The sequence below is a fragment of the Heteronotia binoei genome, chromosome 7 (assembly GCF_032191835.1).
Source record: "Heteronotia binoei isolate CCM8104 ecotype False Entrance Well chromosome 7, APGP_CSIRO_Hbin_v1, whole genome shotgun sequence".
Taxonomy (NCBI): Eukaryota; Metazoa; Chordata; class Lepidosauria; order Squamata; family Gekkonidae; genus Heteronotia; species Heteronotia binoei.
Window position 1 is genome coordinate 106,889,452 of NC_083229.1, and position 24,807 is coordinate 106,914,258.

The window sequence follows — 24,807 nt, forward strand, 5'->3', positions numbered from 1 at the left end:
TCCCTTAAAGTTGGAGAAAGTCTTCTGAAACTGCAGGAAGGTTTCATGCTTTGTTGAATGGGAATGACTAGGTAAATCATATCGCCATTATAATTGATCCTTTGCGGTTCAAATTAATTTTTTTGGCGAAGCATTGTGATTACTTGTATGTTTTAGGCCTTTTGTTTCTTTTTGTTTCAAAGGAGTCGACAGTCCCTCAAAGTTCGTGAGCACAAAGTATTGGGTCCATATGTAGATGGTTTGTCTCAGCTAGCTGTTACAAGCTTTGAAGTAAGTGAAGACTGCGTAGAAGCCATGGTGCATCATTATTTGTTGAGTTAATATGAGTACTCACCAATGTCTGTGTTTTCATTTGAGAGAAAGTGTACATATGAATTCTGCAGAATGTAAGGTATTAGAAGCCTTTCTCCAGAGTGAAAGAACAGTATAAGTATAGCTTCTTGATTAAATATATTTTTCTTCAATCATAGGAAAATCAATATTAGTGTGCATTTTTGAAGGAAGAAAGGTAACAACATAACTGTAAATTTCTGATTATAATATTCAAAATAAGAAGTGGCTTATCAAGAGTTCTTAGTGAATAATATTATTTGATTTATATCCCACCCTGAGCCTGCCTCAGCGGGCAAGGCGGGATATAAATAAAATAAAATAATAAATAAATATTATCATTTTTCTGGCCTCTGACAGATATTTCAAATATTGAGGACTGTTATATCAAACAATTTCATTATTCTAAGCCTTTCTTGTAGGGGGAGGTGTCTTACATATGGAGTTTCAGCATTAAGCATATTGAAGTAAAACTGGTCTGGTATCAGATTTTTGTTTTATAACACTGAAAAGTTAGTTATTCTAAACTTAATAATTTATTAAGCCAGTTAGTGAAGATAGCGTTAGCAAAACTAGACTTAACACTCTGTTGGCCAGATACATTTGAGTTGACCTGTCTAATGAATATCTTATGCAATATGGCCCTGAGAACATGCTTAGGTGAAACAAAAGATAAGGAATTGTGCTTAAAGATAATAGACTAAACTATTACCCAATTTTCTGGAATTCTTTTCTCCTTTTCTGGGGTTAGCTCTAAAGGCCTGAATCTGAGTAGATAGGACTTGTAATTTTTCTGAAATTTATGCCAGGGTTTTGTTGAATTCATAGTAGAAGGGAGTTCCATGGCAACGGAGGCCAAAAATATACTAGGTAATACTTTTGATTATCCCTGTTTTAATATGCACCTCAGAATGGTTTCACATTTTGTAATGCTATGCTGACATGGCATTTAGAGTAAGTTGGAAATATAGCTTAATGGGAAGAACAAGTTCATTGTCATATTCATTGTTTCTTTTATTTGCTCCAGGATATTGAGTCACTTATGTCAGAAGGGAACAAGTCCCGAACAGTAGCAGCAACCAACATGAATGAGGAAAGCAGCCGCTCCCATGCTGTATTTAATATTATAGTAACTCAGACACTTTATGACCTGCAGTCTGGTGTAAGTAGATTCAGCCAAATTGGTTATCCTCAAACCTAATAAATTGTAAGTCCATTTCAGTGTATGCATTTCCAGGTAAATGTCCAAAAGAATTGTGCCAACCTCAAAGCTTAAGAAGCTTTCAATCAAATTCCAGTTTGCCATTATGTCAAAATAAAGTCACCAGGGCGAATTAGAGTTTTTTTCCTCCTGCCAAATTGGGATTTTGAAATAGGAAACTGAAGATTGATTGAAGGCCTTTCAGAACTTGAAACTTTATGTCACACATGGCAAATGGAGAGTGAGAGAAAACGACTTTGCACCTATTGTTGTCAACTGAGAATTGTCATGGCATCTGATTTTGGTCTAAGATGCATATTACAGAAAGAATGTTAAAGGAATTAAATATACAGAAAGCAGCTAAATCTGGAACTTGTATTTGTAATGTTGTAGATGTATAAGCATAATTAATCTTGGATGAATTTCTAATGTAGCGGCAGGTGACCTGACATTTTAAACTGCATGCATGAGATTTGAGCGTAAGAGTTCATGAAATCATGTTATCATTGATAGATATATTATCTATCAGGTACTATTTTGCTATTACAAATTTTAAAATGTACTTTTTAACTAATTTGGGGTGTCTATAATTGTTTTTGTTTAGTATTTCTTAATCACTGCCCATATGCCAGTAGAAATGGACAGAAACAGGTAGACTTCAGGAAACTTTTGAGAGCAGTAAAATCAAGATATGCTGACCAGTACCCATTGGATAGTTCCACCTTATACGTTGTGAAAAAAAGATGCAGTGAGGTTGTTTGTAAAGACAAAGGAGTGGAAAACTGTACCAGATGCCAGTTTCTACATTCAAGACTGAGTATCTTGGTTTGGTTCCAGGACAGGCAGATAATTTGACAGCTTGTGTCTGAGTGAAATATTTACTGATTACTTAAAAGAAACATATAGCCAGAGTTGTTTACTCAAACTTTCAGGTGGGTATGTGGGACTGTCCTTTTAAAGTATATGCTCTCAGAATGCATATGGGGATTGTTTGTTTTAATATTTCCTTGTGGAAATCTCTGGTTCACATGGGTGGCTAAAATGTTAGGGTCCACTACTAGGCTAAAACCATAGTATAAGTGAGAGACAGCATTCTGTAGATTCAAATTTCCCAAAAGGTTTTGGTGGGCTGTTCTATGCCTGCACATTTTGTGTGAATGCGCAGTTGGATCACACAAAGAACATCAACTATAGTCATGTGGAATCCCGTTTTCTTGGGACCTGGGTAAAAAGATTATTTCAAACATGCATCTTTTTCTACAGCTGTCTAGGTGTCTTCGTTTATGCCTGATGACAAAAGTACTTTTGACTATGCAAAGAACTGATTCTGATTCTGTATCATCAAATGAGAAATAGGCTTAGTTATTAAACAGATTGCTTATTAATCATTTAGTAAGTAAAATGAAAGTACTTATCTGTTTAAATATAGTGAGTGAAAAAGAATGATGGGTATTTGTTACAGTAATTCTTTACTGCAGGGGTGGCCAATGGTAGTTCTCCAGATGTTTTTTGCCTACAACTCCCATCAGCCCCAGCCAGCATGGCCAATGGCTGGGGCTGATGAGAGTTGTAGGCAAAAAGCATTCGGAGAGCTACTGTTGGCCACTCCTGCTTTACTGTAAAATAATGCAAAAGTAACTCTACAGTAGGACTAATAAGTAACTGTTTGAGATAGCTGAAGAACATCAGAATATTTCCAGTACTTTTTTTGTTGTTGTTGCATTGTGTAAAGTTTTTAGAAGTCTTATTAACATTTCTCTCTGTTCTTAATTTTTTCTCTTTAGAACTCAGGGGAGAAAGTGAGTAAAGTCAGTCTGGTCGATTTGGCTGGAAGCGAAAGAGTATCTAAAACAGGAGCAGCAGGAGAACGTCTGAAAGAAGGCAGCAATATAAACAAGTAAGGGTATTGGCAAAATTAACTTTCCAAAGAGACATTCCTTTTTGTTGTACTTATCAGAAGGTTTTTTTGCATAAAGATTCTGATCAATAGGCTGCATTCTAGTTATGTCTTCAGGTGTTAAATAAAATAGTCCTTTTTCCCCGGTGATGACTAAAATACGACTACAGTAGCACCTTTTAATGTGGAATGACAGCAGCAGTCCTTTTAATTAAAAGGTGTTGCCAAATTACAAGTATCTTTATACACCCATTTGCCCAGGCACCTGTGGGTGTTGTGTCAGCTTGCATCATTGAGAGAATGTGAATCTTGCAGTGTCCTTAGAAGTCTTACTGCATTGTGTTATAAAAACAGAAGAGTAGCTAACAGGCAGCAGGCTAAAGTTTAAGGGTGTGTCGCCTTTGAAGGAGCCTGGCCCTCTCACTGAAGCAACAAGTAGTTACATGATACTTTTTAATAAAATAACTATTGTTTTCTTTCACAGAAACAAGGAGAGCAACAACACTATACAGTGCTAACTCAAAATGTATGAAAGTTGCCTGATTTGCTTCCTGTAAAGCAGTTGCTTTCTGTAAGATCCTAGTTAAATAGCTTGATAATAGGGAGCCTCCCCACAATCTACTAAAAATGTTTAATAGGGGAGAGAAGGGTATATTTTGACACCTTGCCAGCGCATGCCACTTTCTTAACTAAGCTTAAGGTCCATCTAGTACAGCGCTGTGTTTCCGATAGTGGCCAGAATGATCTCTGTGAACATGCAAGAAGACTATTGCCCCTCCCTCTCCTCTTTCACTTATGACAAAACAGTTGCTTGTAAGAACAGAAAATGTATTGTGTGATAAGATGCTTTGATATTTTCTGTATGAATTACCCATCTCAAGTTGAACTTATCTGGGGAAGTCAGAAAATTCTTTGTACCAAATTATGCTTTGCCCCAACTTAGGTTAGACTTAGGTCAGCCATTCAAAAGACCTATTGCAACTTGTACAATGATACTGTGTGTTACCATCGTATAAAGAGTTTTAGGATTGCTGCATTTTTCAAACCAGTTAACCTTCTGTGTTGAATTTATTTCACCGAGTCTTGCTGGCCTGAAAGTTTTATTTATTTGTTGAAAATATTTCTATGTCTCCTTTGCATGAAACTTGGGGTCTCCAAGGCAGTAAACTCTCAAAAACATTTTTAAAAGTTTATATAGTGAGGGAATGCTGAACAGAAGTCTTCACATACTGGCAAAAGACAATGATAATAGGAGACAGAAAATTCTTCCAGAGGAGGGAATTCCATGATTTTTGTAGAACAGCCAAGAAAGGGGCTCTCAGGTTGCTACCCACCTGACCTCAGATGATGGGGGCATTCAGAGCAGAGCCCCAGAAGATAACCTTAATGATTGGGTAGGTTCTTATGGGGGTAGGTAGACTTTAATGCATGTTGTCACCAAACTGTATTGTGCCTTAAATGTCAGTGCCAACAGTTTGAATGTAGTCTGGAAGCAAACTGGAGTCGGTGTAGGTAGGACAAGACTGGAGTGATATATTTGTTTGTTTCTTTGTTTGTTTATTATATGACACCTATGACTCATTGCAACCAACATTTTCACTTCAGCGTTGTGTACCAATTGTAGATTCCAAACATAGTTAAATGCATGTAGAGTGCATTGCAGTGGTCTAATCAGAATGTTACCAGGACATGCACCACAGTAGCAAGATATTTTTCTGCCCAGAAAAAGCCGTAGCTGGCTTAGCAGTGGAAGATGATGGAGGACACTTCCTGGCCACCACCATCACTTGCTTATTCAACAGAAGGGGGGGATAAGATGGAACCTTGTGTGGCATCAAAGACCTAGGGGCTGAGCAGCAGTCCCCCAGCACCACCTTCTGAAAGCTACTTTTCAGGTTGGACCAAAACCATCGTAGAGCAGTGCCTCCTAGTCCTAAACCCCAAAATGTGGTCCAGAAGGATACCCTAATCAGTGGTATTGAAAGACGGCAGGTGATCCAGGAGAATCAACAGGCTTATACTCACCCTATCCATCTTTCATCACATGTCATCTGCCTGGGCAACCGAGGCAATTTTAGTCCCATAATTAGGCCTGAAACCAGACTGGAAGGGATCCAAACAATCTGCTCTATCCAGGAGTTGTCCAGCAACCACTTATTCGGTCACCTCTCTTGATGCTAACTATTCAAAACTTCTGGGTCCAAAGTAGATTCCTTTAGGAGTGGATGCACCAACACTGGTTTCAAAGCACAGATGACCACCCCTTCTCTCAAGGAGACTTTTATATTCTCCTGGACCCCATCAGCCAGACTCCCTGTGCAGATTTAAGAAGTTGGGTGGGGTCACACAATAAGGTGGTAGGTCTCAGACTTCCAGTAATCCTTTCTGCATTCTCAGATGGAATATATTGAAATATATTACATGCAACTTGACATGCTAGTACCCTGACATCATCTTATCATATCATTGCTAACGTGGAGTCCAAATCAATGTGGATATGAATGATTTTATACACATAGTGTTGAACAAATTAGTCACAATAGGCCACTGAGCAGTCCACCTCCCCCCCTGCCCCCCGCAGGTCAAAATGAGTCAGTTCTTGAATTAACTTTAGTTGAGGGTGCTAATAAAGTATGAAAGAACCCTGGGAGTGCTTTAGAATCCTGTTTCTGTAGATAACAAAAACAGAAAAACTCATGAAAATAGGAAATAAGTTACTGTGATGGACAGGAGGCTGTCCTGCTCCTGAGAGGAAAAACAGCCACTCAGCTGTTCCATCCCTGAGTTTTTAGGAGTGCTGCTCCAGCATCCAGGCACCTTTGGGGGGGCGGGGGGAAGCACAGCAGTAGTTTAGGTCTGCCTTGGAGAGAGTGAAGTGATGGTTTGAGTCTGTCTCAGCAAGAGAGCAGTTTGATGGGTAGCTCTGCCTGGTAGTGTGGCAGAGTGGTTTAGCTCAACCTCTGGGAGAGGACAGCATTGTTAAGAGGCCTGGTACTTTGTACATTTAGTCTGACTCTTGGAAGGGCAGGCTGGTATAGGTGGAATCCTTTGTGTGTGAGAGGATCCAACCTAGGAGCTAGTCAGTTTGTATTTGAATGTCTGTTTGTACCTGAATGCATTAATGAGAATTCATACCACCCCCTGAAACCACAGCTAGATAAATGAATATGCCTTAGCCAGGTTTCTCCTTTGACTGTCTGGATAATTGAGCTGCTGATCTGTTATTTAAAACCCACCTGTAAATAAATAAATCATCTTTGTTATTTGCATACAACTTTTGCCTCGGTGATCTCCATGTTTGTTTTGCTCATCACAAAACTTGCTTTATGACAATGAACCCAAGGCCTTTATACTTGCTACCCTAGAATATCTTGTTAACTGAAGTGAAGGTTTAGAGTTCAAAACAAACCTGGTTCCCAAAAATCATAAGAGGCTGTGTGGTCCCCTCAGTTCACAAAAAGGGCCTCTCACAGTCACCTTGTGTGAAAGAAAGGGTGAATGAATCATTCTGGCCGTTTGGAAGAGTATTTAATCATTTGTGTACTGAATGGTGCTTATTGAAGATATCTGTATCTTCTGTTAAACATTTCCTCCATTCTACTTTGATTCAGGATTTTGTTTGCACGTAGGCCAGTAGCATGTAGCCAAGCATTCTCTGTAACATAAAGGATAGATAAAATATGAAGACTTATGGATATGTTTCATATTAGGCTGTTAAGGAAAGACATTCAAAGATCAGAGCAAACATCTGTCTGTCAGTTCTCATGCTTGTACTATTCTCTCTCTTCCCCTCACGCATGCTGTGCAACTGAAGGTCTCGTCATTTTAGAAGCCTTAAATCAAACCAGTTTTCCATGTCAGCCAATTTTAGATGCTAGTGTGAATAAGTTTTTCTTTTATCCCACACAGTAGGATTCTAAACTGGGGATTAGACCAATTTTACAATCCACATTGGGGAGGAAACAAATTCCAGTTTGCCTGGGTACCTGTATTTGGATGTCATGGCAAGTTGGTGCTTGATTTGCAGCTTCTTAAGCCAAAAAGCCTTCAGTTCTGCTCTGCATGTAAGCAAAGAAGGAAGGGAAGCACACAAGAACAAGCAGCATTTGTGCCCATCAGAATCAGTAGTTTGTTATAACATCTGACTTCAGCTGCTGTGCTGTTTCTTAGCTGTTTGAATGATTGCTTTATTATATTACAGTAAACATTTATTATATTACAGTAAACATATTATGCATAAATCTGGGTATAAATCTGCAATTCTTCATAATATGGAATATGCCTGGACTAGTTACATGCTTTCAAATTAAAACAAAACCCTTTTTATTGCAGTGCAGCACCTTTAAAGATAATGGTTTATTTTCTGTGTTAAAGTATGCTTAAACACACTGATTGTTTAAAGGCCAAGTAGAATTAAAAGTTTACTACTTTCTAAAGTTTGTTTATTGCTGGTTTGGGGTGAAGCTCTCTATTGTGGAACAATTAAGGTTTAAACTGGTTATTTCTTTACGAGTGCATTCCTTGTGAAATCCTACTCTTTGCTCCTTCTGTGTCTTGCATCTATCCTGTTTCTGGGAGGTCTGTCCTTTGATTGTGTGTGGTACTACATAGTAATCCTATTGCAACCTCCTGTTGGTGTTTCTTCTGACCGTGAAGTGTGTTGCCACTTGATAATGCTCCTAAGTTCCAGAAGCTGCAGGCTTCATAAGAAAGGTCTGTGATTCATGTTACGCTTGGAATTAATTTCACAAATTTATTTTACTATACAATCTGGTTTTTTTATTTTCAGAATTACCTTTTATTGTATATTTTGCCAAATCATATATCTGTGTTACATGTTCAAGCTGATGGCAATTTGCTGCTTCCCTAGGTCACTCTCAACACTAGGTTTGGTTATCTCATCACTTGCAGACCAAGCAGCAGGAAAGGGGAAAAACAAGTTTGTGCCTTACAGAGACTCTGTGCTCACCTGGCTTCTCAAGGTAAAATACAGCTCTCTTCTCCTCTTAAAGGATATGTCACTCCATTGTAACCAGTGTACAAGCATCTGATATTTTTTTAATGAAGACTGAAATATCAGAAGTGCTTTGAATGACAGGATATATTCCTCCTCCCCCCCTCCCGTTATGCCAATAATCTCCCCTGTTGCATAAGTACATAAGGTTAAATCCTGCCTCCTGGGACCAGAAGGTGAGGCAAAAGGTAGGACCTTCCCTGGTTGTCTTTTTGGATCTTTTCATAGTGTGGGTTGTCTGTGTCCTGTCTTCCATTTAATGAGGAAATTTCTCAGGTTATGATCCTTGCTTCAGTTAAAGAATTCCTTCCTGGCACCTAAAAGCATTCCTTCTGCTGTGAAGGAAAGAGATTTGTACTCTTCAGATATCTGTAGGACTTCTGTTTTCCATGTAGACCATACCATGGCCACTAAAGAATACACAAGCCTGTTTTCATATGCCATCCTTAAGGAATAAGGTCTCCACTTCATCATAGCTTAGGGCAGGCACAGCCTTGGCCTTCTTTTCCATGTTCTCTATTCTTGATGATATCTTGGCCCATAGAGGAGGGCTGCCATATGTGGAAAGGTCCCTGCAGAGGAAATTTGTAGAGCCATTCTTTGGTCCTCTGTCCTCACTACCACAAGATATTGCAATATTGATATCTTCACCACAGGTGAAGTTGCTTTTTGAGTACAGGGGTCCTTCAAAGACTGCTCATTCCATGATGGCATTAGCCTCTACTGCAGTATTTGGAAGTGGGAGACATCTTATTTCTGTCCATAGGATCTGTAGCTTCTGAGGATTGTTATACAGAATGATTACCTATATGCAACAGGAGAAAAAATTTTGTCTGATGAATTCTTGTGGATAAGAGGCCATTTTGTTGCCTTGAGTAGTAAGGCAAGTAGTCCCACATCGGTTCTCAGATTGGCTTATAAAGTAAAATACATATCAGCAATACAAATTTAAACAAATATATACAACCAAAGGGGCCCACTGTACAATCTTAAAACAGTGATGAACCATGAGGTAGTCCTGAACTGAGGCTCATTCCACCTAGGGCTGCCAGGTCCGACTCAAGAAATATCTGGGGACTTTGAGGGTGGAGCCAGGAGACTTTGGGGGTGGAGCCAGGAGCAAGGATGTGACAAGCATGAATGAACCACAAAGGGAGTTCTGGCAATCACATTAAAAGGGACCGCACACCTTTTAAATGCCTTCCCTCCATTGGTAAATAATGGAGGATAGGGGCACGTTCTCTTGGGGCTCATAGAATTAGACCCCCTGATCCAATCTGTTTGAAACTTGGGGGGGGGTGTCTTTTGAGGGCAGGGACCAGATGTTATGCTGAAAATTTGGTGCCCTTACCTGAAAAAAACACACACACCTCAGCCCCAAATACCCACAGATCAGTTCTCCATTATACTCTGTGGGAATTGGTCTCCAAAGACTACAATGGAGTGCCCAGCAGACATTCCCCCCCACACATTTTCTGATAACTGTGAAGCAGGGGGAGGACCTCCAAACTGGAGGATCCCCTGTCCCCAACTAGGGATTGGCAACCCTAGCACAGGCATAGACCACACAGAGATGTCCACAGATCGCAGGCCATGATCTAAGAATCAAAGGCCAAGAGCCCTTTGACTTTAAGTTACCCACCAAACAGGGAGTGACTGTTTTTTTTACGTGGCCCTGCATATCTTTTAAGAAGCTTTTAAAAAATAAATGCAATAGAGAAGTGCATAATAATTTTTGAACTAAAATGTGTTAAATGTGATAAAATAGTACCTTTAAGGGTAGCTTTTTTTAATCTGTTCTGATTATTTGATGCTTTCTGTCAATATACCACATAGGATAACTTGGGAGGAAATAGCCAAACAGCCATGATAGCTACAATCAGTCCTGCTGCTGATAATTATGAAGAGACACTCTCTACTCTAAGATATGCAGACAGAGCCAAAAGGATAGTTAATCATGCTATAGTAAATGAAGATCCAAACGCCAGAGTCATCAGAGAACTGCGTGAAGAAGTAGAAAAGCTTAAAGAACAACTTTCTCAAGCAGAGGTAAACATTGTCAAAATTTTACTCACTAGATAATTGTCAGTGGCATACTGCTTTTGATTGTATAGCTCTTACAACAACAGGTAGAAAGAGGTGCTTAATCTTGATTCTTAAAATAAGTTTAAAATAAGTTCTGTAATGGATTTGAGTTGGCTATAAGAATTGCTTCTTACATAATTGTTTGAAGATAAATTTTTCTTTGACATTCTCATGGGAATGGAAGGATACCCAGGAGAGATATACAGGCTGACAGGCCTCCCCTTCTTAAGAAAAAAATGTTAATAATGTCATTTTCTGACTGTTAAGGCTATGAAGGCACCAGAGCTAAAAGAAAAATTGGAGGAATCTGAGAAACTGATAAAAGAACTGACTGTCACTTGGGAGGAGAAGCTTAGGAAAACAGAAGAAATTGCACAGGTATTTAACTATTTCTGTCTGTATATTAAATATTTGATTGGAATAACTTAAAATTAAGTGACGGAACAAAGTTTGAGTCCAGGGGCACCTTTAAGACCAACAAAGTTTAATTCTGGGTATAAGTTTTCTTCAGAATTATACTAGGTGATATTATACAAAATATATGAATGCACTTTACATTTTTAATGTAGGTCTTTGCTAGTACTTTCCAAATTTGTTTGGTTGTTTTTAATATTGTTGTATAATATAAACACTATGCTAGGTTGCTAGCACAGACTTTGTCCAGCGTTTAAATGAAGCAGTGCTCTGGTATACTATGCACCAAAATAACAGTTGACTTGAAGCACTCTACTACAGTCTGCAAAAGATCTCCAATATGGCAAATAAGTTCAAAAGCTCTGAATGAACTGTTTTGGATACTTGAGCTCACTGCTGGCATAGCATACTGGCTATAACTGAAATACAAAGTAAGAAATCCCTGGTTTGACCCTCATTACTGTTGTCCCTTCAGTATGAGGCAGTTAGCAAGATGATACATTTTGGCAGTGTTCTGTACCCCCAATTGACACACCCAGAGTCAAGGAAAAGACAGTTGAAGTTCAAGATCTTTATTCCAGCTTCATGGGCATACACATGCGTTGTCGGAACTGACCTCTCTGTCAGTTCCCCCAATTTATAAACCTTTGCCCTGACTGTTTAATTCAAGCCAAATGCGCCAAGCAAAAGTGGGGGTTTTGTGCGGGGTTTTTGCAAAGCTCTCATCACCACAGGTATTCGCTATCAGTTCATGGTTCGCATCTCCTTTAGCTCTTGCCCTTGGTTACCTAGCAACTAGCCAGTTCCCAGACATGCCATCCTCCCTCCAGATAAGCAACAAGTTACAGTTATATCAAAGGCATAGCAAGCGTAGCATAGCATTGAAGCACAGCTTAGCATTGTACAATTGAATACACATGACCAGAGGAACAAGATGGAATGACTCTTGAGATTTTGCCCCCCCTAAGACTCCTTTCCCCCGGGTTTATTAGGATTTTTGTTGTAAAAGTCTTTAGTTAAAGCCTTGCAGTTGGTATTTTTGGAACTGACCCACTCGGCCTGACTCGAGTCGGGGGTGGTGGTTCATCTGGGGGTACCAACGCAAGGGTTCAGGGTTCTTCTTCAAGTAGCTAGCATGGAAACAAGGGTGGACATGTTTAAGGTTTTTTGGCAATTCCAGTTCAACAGTTAAAGTTCAGAGTGTTTTTTGTCATATTGGGTTTTGTAGGCTTCTTGTGTCCTTTGTAGTTGCTTATTAATAATTTCCCAACCTCCTGCTATCCCTTGCCACCATTCCGTAAAGTCTGCGGGGGCTGACGGGGGGGGGGGGGGGCAAGATCATGGAATGGTTTGCTTTCATATCCATTCACCGCTTGGAAGAGGCTCACTATAGTGGTGCTATGTACACTGTTGTTGTAAGCATACTCTGCAAAGGGTAGTAGAGTCACCCAATTGTCCTGATGGAAGGACGTATAGCAACGTAAGAACTGTTCAAGCACCGCGTTGGTGCGTTCCGTCAGCCCGTCCGTCTGTGGGTGGTAGGGTGAGCTGAGCCCTTGCTCCATTCCCACTAGTTCACAGAGGTGCGAATTGTGGGCAGCGGTTGGAGATTACCTTAGTGGGGAAGGCATGTGGCCTAAAGACGTGCTGGATTAATAACTGAGCCAGCTGCTTGGCCATGGGGAGTTTCTTACATGGCACGAAATGAGCCTGCTTAGAAAAAGTGTCCACTACCACCCAGATCACTGTCTTCCCCATCGAGGGGGGCAAGTCGGTTATGAAGTCCATGGATATGCATTCCCAGGGGCACAAGGCGGGGGAAAGAGGTTGCAAGTGCCCTGGAGGCAACCCTCCCTTTTTTAGCAATGATACAGGTGGAGCACCCTGTTGTATATTCTCCCACATCCTTACGCAAACCTGGCCACCAGAATTGTCGCTGAATCAAATGGACAGTCTTTACAAACCCAAAATGCCCCCCCATTTTGGAGTCGTGCATCCTCTGGATCACTCGTTCACGTAAAGAGGAGGGGACGTAGAGTTTCTCCCCTCAGCACCAAAACCCATCCATTGCTTTTGTTAATTGTAAATCCTCCTCCAGGGGACTGTCAAGGAAAGCTTGTTTCAGTTCGGTTAGGAGCTCATCAGGGGGCTCCTTTTCCTTCCGGTTCTGCACATGCATGGTTACCAATGCGCTTAGTTGGGAGGGTGTGAACAATGAGTCGATACCCTCCTTCCTCTTGCTATCATGTTGAGGGTGGCAGGACAACGCATCCGCCAAAAAGTTCAGTTTCCCAGGGATGTGCCCCAGCTTAAAATTGAACTGCCGAAATAGCCCCGCCCACCTTACTTGCTTATTGTTGAGGTCGTGGGTGGCAGTGAGGGCGGCCAGGTTTTTATGATCTGTCCAGAGTTCAAATGGTTCCCGCGCTCCTTCTAGGTAGTGCCTCCACTTTTCTAGGGCCAGTTCGATGGCAGAGGCTTCTTTGTCCCACACTGACCAGTTGCATTCAGCCGGGCTGAACTTTTGGGACAAGTATGTACAGGGGTGGAATTGGCCATCTGACCCCTCCTGGAGTAAAACAGCTGCGTGGGCAACGTTGCTCGCGTCACATTGGACCACAAACCTTTTGTTTTCATCGGGGTGTATTAGGCTCAGAGGTGAACCGGGCCTTAAGTTCATGAAACGCCTTTTGGTACTCCCCCGTCCACAGGAGGCTAGAGCTGCCCTTAGTGGCTTACGGCCCCTTCCCCTTGGTTTTCAACAGTTCTGTGAGGGGTAGGGTGATCGCAGCAAAGTTATTGATGAACTCCCTATAAAAATTTGCGAACCCAAGGAAACTCTGGAGTTGTTTATGGGTTCAAGGGGACTCCCACTCAGCCACGGCTTGTACTTCGGTAGGATCCATTCCCAGGCCCCCCGTGGAAATGCGGTATCCCAAAAAGTCGAGCTCTGTCTTGTGGAACTCACACTTGGACAGTTTGGCAAATAACTTTGTAGTACCTCTCTTACCAACTGGATGTGTGAGGGCAGGTCTTGCGAGTATATCAAAACGTCATCCAGGTAACAGACCATGCCCTTATATAGGTATTTATGCAATACTTCATTGATTAAGTTCATGAATCCCTTAAGGCCGAACGGCATGGCCAAGTACTCGTATTGGCCCAGGGGTGTGTTGAAGGCTGTTTTCCACTCGTCCCCCTCCTTGATGTGCACCCGGAAGTATGCATCTCTGAGGTCAAGTTTAGTGAAGATTTTCCCTTGGCCACCTCCCCTAAGAGATCCCGTATGAGGGGGAGGGGCATTACTCATAGAAATCGCATTCAAGCCGTGAAAGTCAGTGCAAAGCCATAAACTGCCATCTTTTTTCTTTCTAAATAGCACTGGAGTGACATGTGAAAACTTGGCAGGTCGTATGAATCCCCCACACAGGTTGAGTTCCAGGAATCTCTGTAATTCCTCCCTCTCCCCCTGACTCATTGAGTATAGCTTGGCTTTGGGAAGTGGCTCCCCCTCCACCAGTTCAATAGCACAGTCAGTGGATCTGTGGGGGGGAAGCTCATCTGCCTTTTGGGTGTCAAACACTTTTGCAAGTCTCAATACTCAAGGGACAGACTGGGCACTTCAACTCTGGTGACGGAAAGTTTCTCAAGCTGGGGAGGGGGGTGTGGGCCCCATTTTTTATTCCACTGGTGACTCTCGCACACCGATCGAAGAAATAAATGGTGCTCCCGCTCCACTGGACCAGCGAGTCATGGTCGGCCAGCCACTCCAGGCTGAGGACGGCTTGGAACTTGGCGGCCAGGGTGATAATGAACGTGCAAGTTTCCCAATGCTCCCCCATCCTTAAAGCACACACTTTGGTCCCCGTCCTACATGGCTCCCCCTTCATTGGGCTTCCATCCATTTGCTCATATACATAGAATTCTTGCAGGGACACCATCTTTAATCCTAGTGCTTCCACCAAGCTCAGGGATAGTAAGCCTTTGGAGCATCCTGAGTCCAGTAGGGCCCTGATGCAAAAAATCGTTTTGTAACAGGGTTTACTAGTGTTATGGGTACATAATACAAAGTCCCAGATAATCTCACCCGTAGTGGTGCGGCCGTGGCTCTGACCTGCTGTCGCGCGCTCCTCACAGCAGGTCTGGGTCATTTACCGGCAGCTGGGACTCTCTTCCTCGGACTCCTTGGGGACTGGCTCGCAAAACTGCAGCACCACCAACTTGGCCTTGGCCGTTGGGGCTCTGCCGTTGCCGGTTTTCTTCTTAGCCTCCGCCTTCAGAGGTGTGGAGGTCCACGGCTCCTTTGGCTTGCTGGAGCATTCGCTGGTGATGTGATTCCCCCCCCCCCCGCACTTGAAGCACAACTTGCTTTGGCTCTCCGGTCGCGCTCCTAACGTAACAGCTGTTCAGGGGCACACTTGGGTAGATTGGGTCAGGGTGTCTTCTCCCGCGCTTCTTTTGGGAGGGCCCCTTGTTGTTTCTTATGGAGGGCAATCCTCTATTTCGCAAGCTAGCTGAGGCCACCCAACCAGGTCTCATGGCTCCCCCAGTTTCAGGGCTTCTCCATATATGTGAGAGTTGAGGCCCCTCTTGAATTGCTCGATCCTGGCCTCGTCGTCCCATTGCTGGACTTTGGAATTCAGTGCCCTGAACTCGCTGAGGTACTCTTGGACCGATCCAGTGCCCTGCTTCAGGTCTTGTAGTGCCGCTATCGTGTTGGTCTCCTGTAGAGGGTCTTCGAAGTGGCATCATAGAGCCCTCAGGAGGTCCATGGCCGAATTCAGCGCAGGGGATCGCTTCTCGAATAGGGTGACATACCACCAGGCTGCCGGGCCTCGAAGGCAGCTGCCAATGTGCACTACTCACAACTGCTCCATCGGGAAAGTACGGGCCCAGACACTGAGGTGCCCTCGTACAGTCACAATGAAGTAGGCTAGTTCCGATGGATCCCCATCAAATCTCGCTTAACTTACTCGGGGGCCCCCAGGCACCGCCACTGGTTCCTCCGGCTCAGGTTGAGGTTGTGGCACCCAGTCGCCACCCACAAGTTGTTCGCCTCCCACAGGGGCACAGTTTCATAATATAACTGCTTCAGAGCCCATTAATCAGCTTCATCTTCATTAGCACCTCTAGTAGCATCTAGCAGTCAGTTATTTCTGAAAGGAAAGATAAGGAAACATGTTTATATTCAAAACTATATATATTTAAAATAACTGAATATATGAGTCAACTAAAATGTATGAATATGTTGTAAACTGTGAAATTGTATTTTTCTCATAGTTTCAAATGAAAACTGGCAGTGCTGGCTTTGAATGTTAGTCCAGGAGACTCCAATATTTTTTTTTAGCCTATGGGCACCTGTGGAATTCTGACACAATCATAAAATGGCCATCACAAGAGGTGAAGACAACCACAAAATGTCCGAAAGCAAGGTTATATGTAACTCTAATGGTGCTTCTTCAACATGTCTGGAAAGAGCTCTATTTAACAGCAAGCCAGTGAGAAGCCCAACTGGGCAAAAGCCCCACCTAGCCCCACCCACTTCCTTAAAAGGACTTGGAGGTGCTAGGAAAGGTGTTGGCAGGTACACATGGTGCCCATGGGCACTACATTGGGGACCCCTTTGCTAGTCTCTCTCACATCTTGAAGAGCAGCTGGATTCTTGCACCACTGTAGGCATCGGGATGACCTGCATTGGTACAGATTAATGTGTATTTTGCTTTTATTTACATCATGTTCAGAGTTGATACTGCCCAAGCTAACTGCATCTGGCAAGTTTAAAATATGCTGTATTCTTTGCAGGAGAGACAAAGGCAGCTAGAAAGCATGGGTATTTCCCTTGAATCTTCTGGCATCAAAGTTGGGGAAGACAAATGCTATCTGGTGAATCTAAATGCAGACCCTGCACTCAATGAATTACTGGTTTATTATTTAAAGGTAAGAAAGAATTCACAAAGTGAATTGCCAATGCTTTGGAGCTGCTTTTTAATTTACTAACTAAGTTAGAATTTTTTGGCACTGTATGTTTAAATATAGACATTAAAATTGTTGAAGATTTGTTCTTTGCTAAGCAGGTTCTGGTATAAAAACATGTTTGTAATATTTAGTTTTTGGAATTGACAAATTGTGATTTTTTTTTCTATTAGCGCTGCTTTGTAGTTGGTTGCTTTGTAGTTAGGTAACAACAAAGCGAGTGGAGATGACAGTATCCCAGTTGAGCTATTCAAAGTCCTAAAGGATGATGCTGTTAAAGTGATGCACACATTATGTCAACAAATCTGGAAAACGCAACAGTGGCCACGAGATTGGAAAAGATCAGTTTATATTCCAATCCCAAAGAAGGATAATGCCAAGGAATGTTCAATTGCACTCATTTCAGAAGGTCATGTTAAAGATCCTACAAACTAGGCTTCAGCAGTATGTTGATTGGGAACTACCAGAAGTTCAAGCTGGGTTTCAGAGAGGTAGAAGAACTAGAGATCAAATTGCCAACATTCGCTGGATTATGGAGAAAGCACGGGAGTATCAGAAAAACGTCTATTTCTGTTTCATTGACTACGCTAAAGCCTTTGATTGTGTGGATCACAACAAACTGTGGCAAGTCCTTAGAGAGATGGGAGTACCAGACCACCTCACATGTCTCCTGAGAAACCTGTATAAGGGTCAAGAAGCAACTGTCAGAATGGGATATGGAACAACTGATTGGTTTAGAACAGGAAAAGGAGTTCGACAAGGATGTATATTGTCACCCTGCTTATTTAATTTATATGCAGAGTACATCATGTGGAATGCTGTCCTGGATGAAGCACAAGCCGGAATTAAGACTGCCGGGAAAAACATCAACAACCTGAGATATGCAGATGACACGACTCTTAATGGCAGAAAGTGAGGAGGACTTAAAGAACCTCTTGTTGAGGGTGAAAGAGGAGAGCACAAAAGTAGGCTTGAAACTCAACATAAAAAAACTAAGATCATGGCATCCAGCCCCATCATACCTTGGCAAATAGAAGGGGAAGACATGGAAGTAGTGACAGACTTCACATTTCTGGGATCCAAGATCACTGTAGCCATGACATCAAAAGACGTTTGCTCCTTGGGAGGACAGCTATGGCGAACCTGGGCAGTATAATAAAAAGTAGAGATATCAGCCTGCCAACAAAAGTCCGTATAGTCCAAGCAATGGTATTCCCAGTAGTAATGTATGGCTGTGAGAGCTGGACCATAAGGAAGGCCAAGCACAGAAGAATAGGTGCTTTTGAGCTGTTGTGCTGGAGAAGAATCTTGAGAGTCCCTTGGACTGCAAGAAGATCAAATCAGTCAGTCCTAAGGGAAATCAACCCAGACTGTTCCCTGGAAGGTCAGATGCTGAAGCTGAAGCTCAAATACTTTGGCCACCAAATGAAAAGGGAGAACTCCCTGGAGAAGATCCTGATGCTAGGAAAGACAGAAGGCAAAAGAAGAAGGGGACGGCAAAAGATGAGATGACTGAACAGCGTTACTGATGTAACAAACACAAATTTGAGCAGACTTTGGAGGATGGTGGAAGACAGGAGAGCCTGGCGTGACTTGTCCATGGGGTCGCAAAGAATCGGACTTGACTGTGTGACTGAACAACAACAACAATAGCAACAACAACAAGAGTTGGTTGCAAAAGACTAAGTGCCCCCCTCAGCCTGTTTTTTCCTCTAGCATTTTGTAATATTTTAGGTCCAGAAATTCAAGCTTAAATTCTAAACTTGCACTTATTGGTGTACACACAGCATGGCTATATTCCCTCAGATGGGGATTTAGGTATCAAATTCATGTACCTCAGGAGGAAAAAGCAAATAGCCAGCTTAACTCAGAATATTTATGCAACTTATCAGTAAGCATAATTGTCAATGTGCATATTGGCAAGCTTTGAACTCTTGACTGAACTCTGCCTTTGAGATTTGGGATTTTTTCCTTCCATTGTGTATCAAACAATATAGATTCAGTTCTCCCATTGTATGCAACTAGTTAAGCTTCGGTTTCAAAGTTATGCTTAACCCTTTAATTCTCGCTTATGATGGGTGCAGAGAAAGGATATTTTCTTAAACATTTATAATAAACCAAAGAGAATGTTCCAGTGCTTTCTGTTTGAAATACTGAGCCAAACAATGAAAACATTACTTGTTTGCAAAGGTTATTTGGCTATCCTTATATACAAAGCATTGGGTTGGATATATTTTTGCTTGAAATTTTATATATTTTGCTGAATATATATTTCATCTTCAGCTGCTGTGTCAGATCTCACACAGTTTCTGAATGTCTCTCAGCTCTCAGGAACGAGTTTTGGGAGGTCTGCAGCAAGATGGGAAAGATTTATTTTGTGATAGCTCATATTTCATTCATAGTCTTGGTACTTCTGTCATACTTTCCATATTCTGGGAAATCACGTAGAATGCTATTTAAGAAGGGCATAGATTGTTATCTGCCAGGCAAATAATATTTCACTGGATCGTAATGCTTTCTTGTGGGCTTTGCATAACTATAAAAGCAGCAAGTTTTATTTTCATTGCATCTGTCTTTTACGAGGATCACACCAGGGTTGGCGCAGATACATCTCAGGATATACAGCTGTTTGGAATAGGTATCCAACCAGAGCACTGTGTGATAGATATAACAACAGATGGGGAAGTTTCTCTCTCACCAAAAGAAAATGCAAGGTAAGCGCATAATGGGCTTAATACCCTGTAAAATCTTGACACTCAAAATAATCTGACAATTCAGATTCCCAAGTAACATAAGATTTAGTTGCTTTGTGTATTAGTCTTCTAAGTAATCAAGGAGAGAGGCTTCAGACTCCTAGCTTAGGAATGGTCTTAGGCATGTGCTTAAACTGAGGGGGTGAAAGCAATGTTGTAGCCTCCAAGAATTATCATGGGAAGCAGTCGTTCACCTCTGGTTTGTCACACAGCATCAGCAGGCTCACCATATTATGGATGTTCTTCTGCCTCTGAGTTCCTCCTGACTTGTGTTGTCCATGAAATGAATAACCAAGGTCTCTTGATGTGAGTGGGGAAGTATGGCCCTATTCCTTATAGACATGATAGTTTGATTTGTTTGTCCTGTCGCATGGCAATAGGAATGTATTTAAGCATGTGGCTACTAAACAGGTTATCTTGTCCTTTCTTTTCTTCTTCATCATCACTCAAATACTACTTCAATAATATAAGTGGAATACAAGACAATCGTTTCATTTAACCTAGTGACCGTTATGGGCATTTGGCCAGTCTCATTGATCAGTTGTCTTTAATTGTACTTTACTCCTTTCTCTAGTTTTTTTTTCCATATTAAAAAAAATCAGAAGTGTGGTAGGAAAATATTTTTAGTAAAACTTTAGTAAAAATTTCTAATATAAGTTATCTATCTTGACCTGATTTTAGCATGGTACACTATTTTACCACTTAACAAAATGATGCCAGTTTGTAGGACTACATAAAATAAGATAAACATACATCAATGAGCACATTTTTTCCAAATGGCAAGAAGTGTCTCGTTGTTCTGTATTGCAATGCTCCGAATTAAAAGCATAGAATTTGAAAACAGATGGTGTTCAACATGATAAGATTGCATTACTAAGGTTTAGTCATTTTGACTGGCAAGATTAAAGCAGCATGATGCTGGAAAAAATGGATAACTGAATAGGTTTTGTTTAATTTGGGCTTCATCCAAAATGCTTATGTAGGTACAAACCATGTTACCAGAGCTACAGTTGACAATACACGAGTCATCTAATTGTTGACTCTTGTGGGGCTTGAAAGTGGCTTCTTGATGATATGAACGTGAATGCTATTTCAGGTGGCTTTCTTTAAAAATATATATCATACTTGAAACACTAAGAAATCAGATGTTTTAAATGTTGCCTTTCTAAAAGGGGGTCAAAGCCCTCTTTTTTCCTAGGAGGAAATGAACTCAGATTTTACATTCCCCTCCCAAGTTAGATTAGAATGAATACACATGTGATGGATTGGAATTGTTCTTATGGTAAACGCATCTAGGAGAGGATGACTTGGATCTTCTTTTATCAGATTTGCATTTTCTTTTCAGATCCTGTGTTAATGGTACACTAGTATGTTCTACGACACAACTGTGGCATGGAGATAGAATCTTATGGGGAAACAACCACTTTTTTAGGTAGCGGTTTTTGTCTCTCTCTGTTATAGAACCAATGTATGTACTTAATTTAAAATTCTCTTCAGTTGACTGTGGTGTTTTTTTAATTCTTGCACACAATTACTGTACATCTTCTTGTTTGATATGGGTTATGTATGGCCTGTAGACGGTTTTCAGCCCATCTGGGATTCTTAAGCCAGCCGCACAAAGTTTTCTCAGACATTTTTATATGAGTTTCTCTGAAAAATCAGGTTGATCCAATTAGAAATTCAAGGCTGACTGATTGCATCAGACGTGTAATCAGCCTGTGTACTGACTGACACCAACAATCTTGCAAGCAATATACAACCAGAGACATTTTTATATGTGTGGAACGTTTTGCTTTATCTGGGGTTTTTTCTTTCTCTCTCCCACCTCCCCATTTGTCATATAAACCCTGATTCATTGTCAATGAAAGGATGACTATCCCTCTCCTTCCAGGCACCTTGGCAGCTAGCAGTTGTATGCTGCTCCAAGAGCTTCAGAAGCAACAGTAACAAAAAGCTAATAAAAGAACATATTAGTATTTCATCAAGCACTGATATGCTCACATTGTGTGGTGCAGAAGAGCCACAGCTGAAGCTTATTGCATAGCTTCCTTTTTCTGGGACAAGCCCTTGTCCAACTTATGAAAGTTGTTTCAATAGAATCACTTAGTCTGTTCCTGCAAAAAAAAAAATTACATTGACCTCTAGGAAATGCCTTCTTGACTTTTAAAAACAGAATCAATTTACCTAAACGAAAGCGGCGAGATTGGTTGAAAGAATCAGAAAAAGAAATGCTGTTAGCAGAACATGATCTGGATGCTGCTAGTGAAGCTTCTTCAGAACCGGACTACAACTATGAATTTGCACAGATGGAAGTTATAATGAAAACACTAAACAGTGATGGTAAGAAGATGGTTGTTTGGAGCCATTAAAAATACAAAAAAGGAGTACAGAAATATTTAGACCACAAAGTATGTGTCAACTTAGTCTGTTCTATTTTTTTTATTTCTGCGTGAAACTCTATAATATAAAAATGATGCATTGACTCTTTCCCCTTCCATCGTGTGTATGTTTGTTTTCCAGATCACTATAGCAGCTCTGGACTTAGCTTTCCTGTGTTTTTGAAATAGCCTAATTTAGCTGTTACAGCAGTATTTGTAGCTGTAATGCAGTAAGAAAGTCTAATAAATAATATTTATTTATTATAGAATAAATAAGTAATATATAACAGGGGTGGCCAACGGTAGCTCTCCAGATGTTTTATTGCCTACAACTCCCATCAGCCAGCCATTGGCCATGCTGGCTGGGGCTGATGGGAGTTGTAGGCAAAAAAATGTGGAGAACTACTGTTGGCCACCCCTGATATATAATATAATAATAATGAATTCTAATAAATGTGATTTCCTGTGTACCTAGATCCAGTACAAAATGTTGTCCAGGTCTTGGAGAAACAGTACTTGGAAGAGAAGAGGAGTGCTTTGGAGGAGCAGCGGATGATGTATGAACGTGAATTGGAGCAACTCCGACAACAGCTCTCCCCCGAAAGACGATTTCAAGATTGCAGTGACAGGCTTTCCGACACTACCCAGGCTGCTCGGCAGAAAGTGAATCTCTGGTCAGAAGAGAGGTGAGAGTATTTAGTCCTCCTAACACACTCTCGCTGATTTTTTCTTAAATAACTCTTCGGTTATTTTGTAGTTCAGAGCTGTACTTTGTGGATGTATTTTGCAACTTTTTTTCACTGGGAAAGGAGAGCAAATGTCATTGAGTCTCTTAAAATGAGTACAGTTCATCAGCATAAAAAGCTGTTCTTTGTTCACAGTTTAATTATCCAATTACACAATGTAGATTCCACAAACAGAAATACATGTTACTATCTTTACTTGAAAGAAAGATGACCCTCTCTTCATCAAAACATGATTAAAGTAAAAAACAGATGATCCTAAACACAAGGTGAATTCTGCTCTCCTTTCTGCAAGAAGTGCATGGGGCAAAGAATGTACTCACCAGCCAACTTGTCAGGCTGCTTCCAGTCCAGGGTGCTGCCTGATGGGGGCGCTCTCCCTCTGCCTCACCACCTTCTGGTTGCTATCAGAAGACACGGGGGCAGACCGTGTCCCCCACCAGCCATTCTAGAGTGTAGGTTTATAATTACATTTACTAATATTGTTTTACTGATTTCTTAATAAAAGACCCTCCCAAATCTTAATAACTTTTTTTAAAAAACTAATAATAGGTTCCTCCTCCCCCCCCCCAATCCCCCCATTTTCTGTACTCCTACAGGGATGAGTTATTTCGACAGAGCCTGGCAAAATTAAGAGAGCAGATAGTTAAAGCCAATACACTAGTGAGGGAAGCAAACTTCTTAGCTGAAGAAATGAGCAAACTAACAGATTATCAAGTGACACTGCAAATCCCTGCTGCTAACCTGAGTGCTAACAGGAAGGTAAGAAATGAAAACTGAAAGAAGCATTATTTTCTTAGCCTTCCAAAGAAGCAAAGTCATTTGGGTCCAGAAATAAATTGTGGCACTCCTTTGTACATGTGTGTGGGGAAACAGAAATTATAAGCACTAAAACACAGAGACTGGATTGGATTCAAGGTCAGTTTGTATTGGAGGGGAAGTGAGTTTTTCTAATTTCCTCCTCTCATTTGTTATAATGTTTCTGGGAGTCCCCTGTATCCCAGAAACCACATTTTTGGGACCGTTAGAGAGTTGCAGTGTGGAAGAAGAAACAGAAAAGTTCTATCCTGCTGATGGAAGCATGTTCCATTACTTAAAGCTAAACTTTGGATCCAACCCAGTGATTACTGCTTCTCTAATCTTTCTCTCTCAGTACTCTTTTGCATCTCTAGCTAGTAAGACCAGATTAGAATCCTGTCTCTACTCCATCCTGTCTAGAATGGAGTTCCTTACAATAAAGAGGCATGTGCCTTCCGACCTATTTAGTTATTCTGAACTTTTCCTAGCAACTTCTGATGTGAAAATATGCTGTGAAAATAGAAGTATGTATTATGTAAAATGGTTTTAAGACTGGCATCAGCTTAACACTCTTACATGAGTTCAGAAAAAGCAATTTGAGAGTTGGTAATATACAATATTCTAGAAATGCTTGAGAATATAATGAAAATTGAAACATTTTATTAACATGTCTATTCTACTGCCAAGAGAGGAGTAATAGTTAGTGAACCTGCTATTCAAGTCAGAAGAAAAGGAAAAGGCACTCAGGTCTGGAATATTGAGAAACTGGAGAACAAGCTAATTGACATGAGAGACCTGTATCAAGAATGGAAGGAGAGAGTCCATGAGGTAATAAACCGTAAATATTCAGCGTTGCCAAAATGCTTTCCCCAATATTGTGTTTAAGAATGTGTCTATAAACTACATGTACAGTTGTTGCACATTTTATGAGGAAAATTCTGTACTGTTTTTCAAACACCATTGCATCTTAAAATTCTGCATGCCTTTAAGAAAAGACTGGTGGAAAGTTCCATCAAGTAACAGCAGGCCTACAGACTTACTGTAGGGTTTTGAAAGCAAGAGGCAAACAGATGACTTGCCATTGCCTGCCTTTGTGTAGTAACTCTGGACTTTCTCGTTGATCTCAAAGTACTAATGAGGGCCAGCCCGGATCTGAGAAAGCTAGTCTGTGCCATCTAGGTCAAAAACGAATAGACTACATAGGGGAAAAAATCAAAATGT

General features: G+C 41.1%; 1 protein-coding gene across 1 annotated transcript in view; it reads left to right on the forward strand.

The window, feature by feature from the left end:
- KIF13A (kinesin family member 13A) overlaps nt 1–24,807 on the forward strand; it is a 116,758-nt gene that overhangs the window by 45,195 nt on the left and 46,756 nt on the right. The window contains exons 7-19 of the mRNA XM_060244177.1: nt 183–270; nt 1,358–1,492; nt 3,316–3,428; nt 8,299–8,410; nt 10,279–10,491; nt 10,795–10,905; nt 16,744–16,878; nt 19,498–19,628; nt 21,013–21,099; nt 21,841–22,007; nt 22,521–22,731; nt 23,388–23,550; nt 24,274–24,414. Coding sequence (XP_060100160.1) covers nt 183–270; nt 1,358–1,492; nt 3,316–3,428; nt 8,299–8,410; nt 10,279–10,491; nt 10,795–10,905; nt 16,744–16,878; nt 19,498–19,628; nt 21,013–21,099; nt 21,841–22,007; nt 22,521–22,731; nt 23,388–23,550; nt 24,274–24,414 — 1,807 coding nt within the window. The remainder of the gene's footprint in view (nt 1–182; nt 271–1,357; nt 1,493–3,315; nt 3,429–8,298; nt 8,411–10,278; nt 10,492–10,794; nt 10,906–16,743; nt 16,879–19,497; nt 19,629–21,012; nt 21,100–21,840; nt 22,008–22,520; nt 22,732–23,387; nt 23,551–24,273; nt 24,415–24,807) is intronic.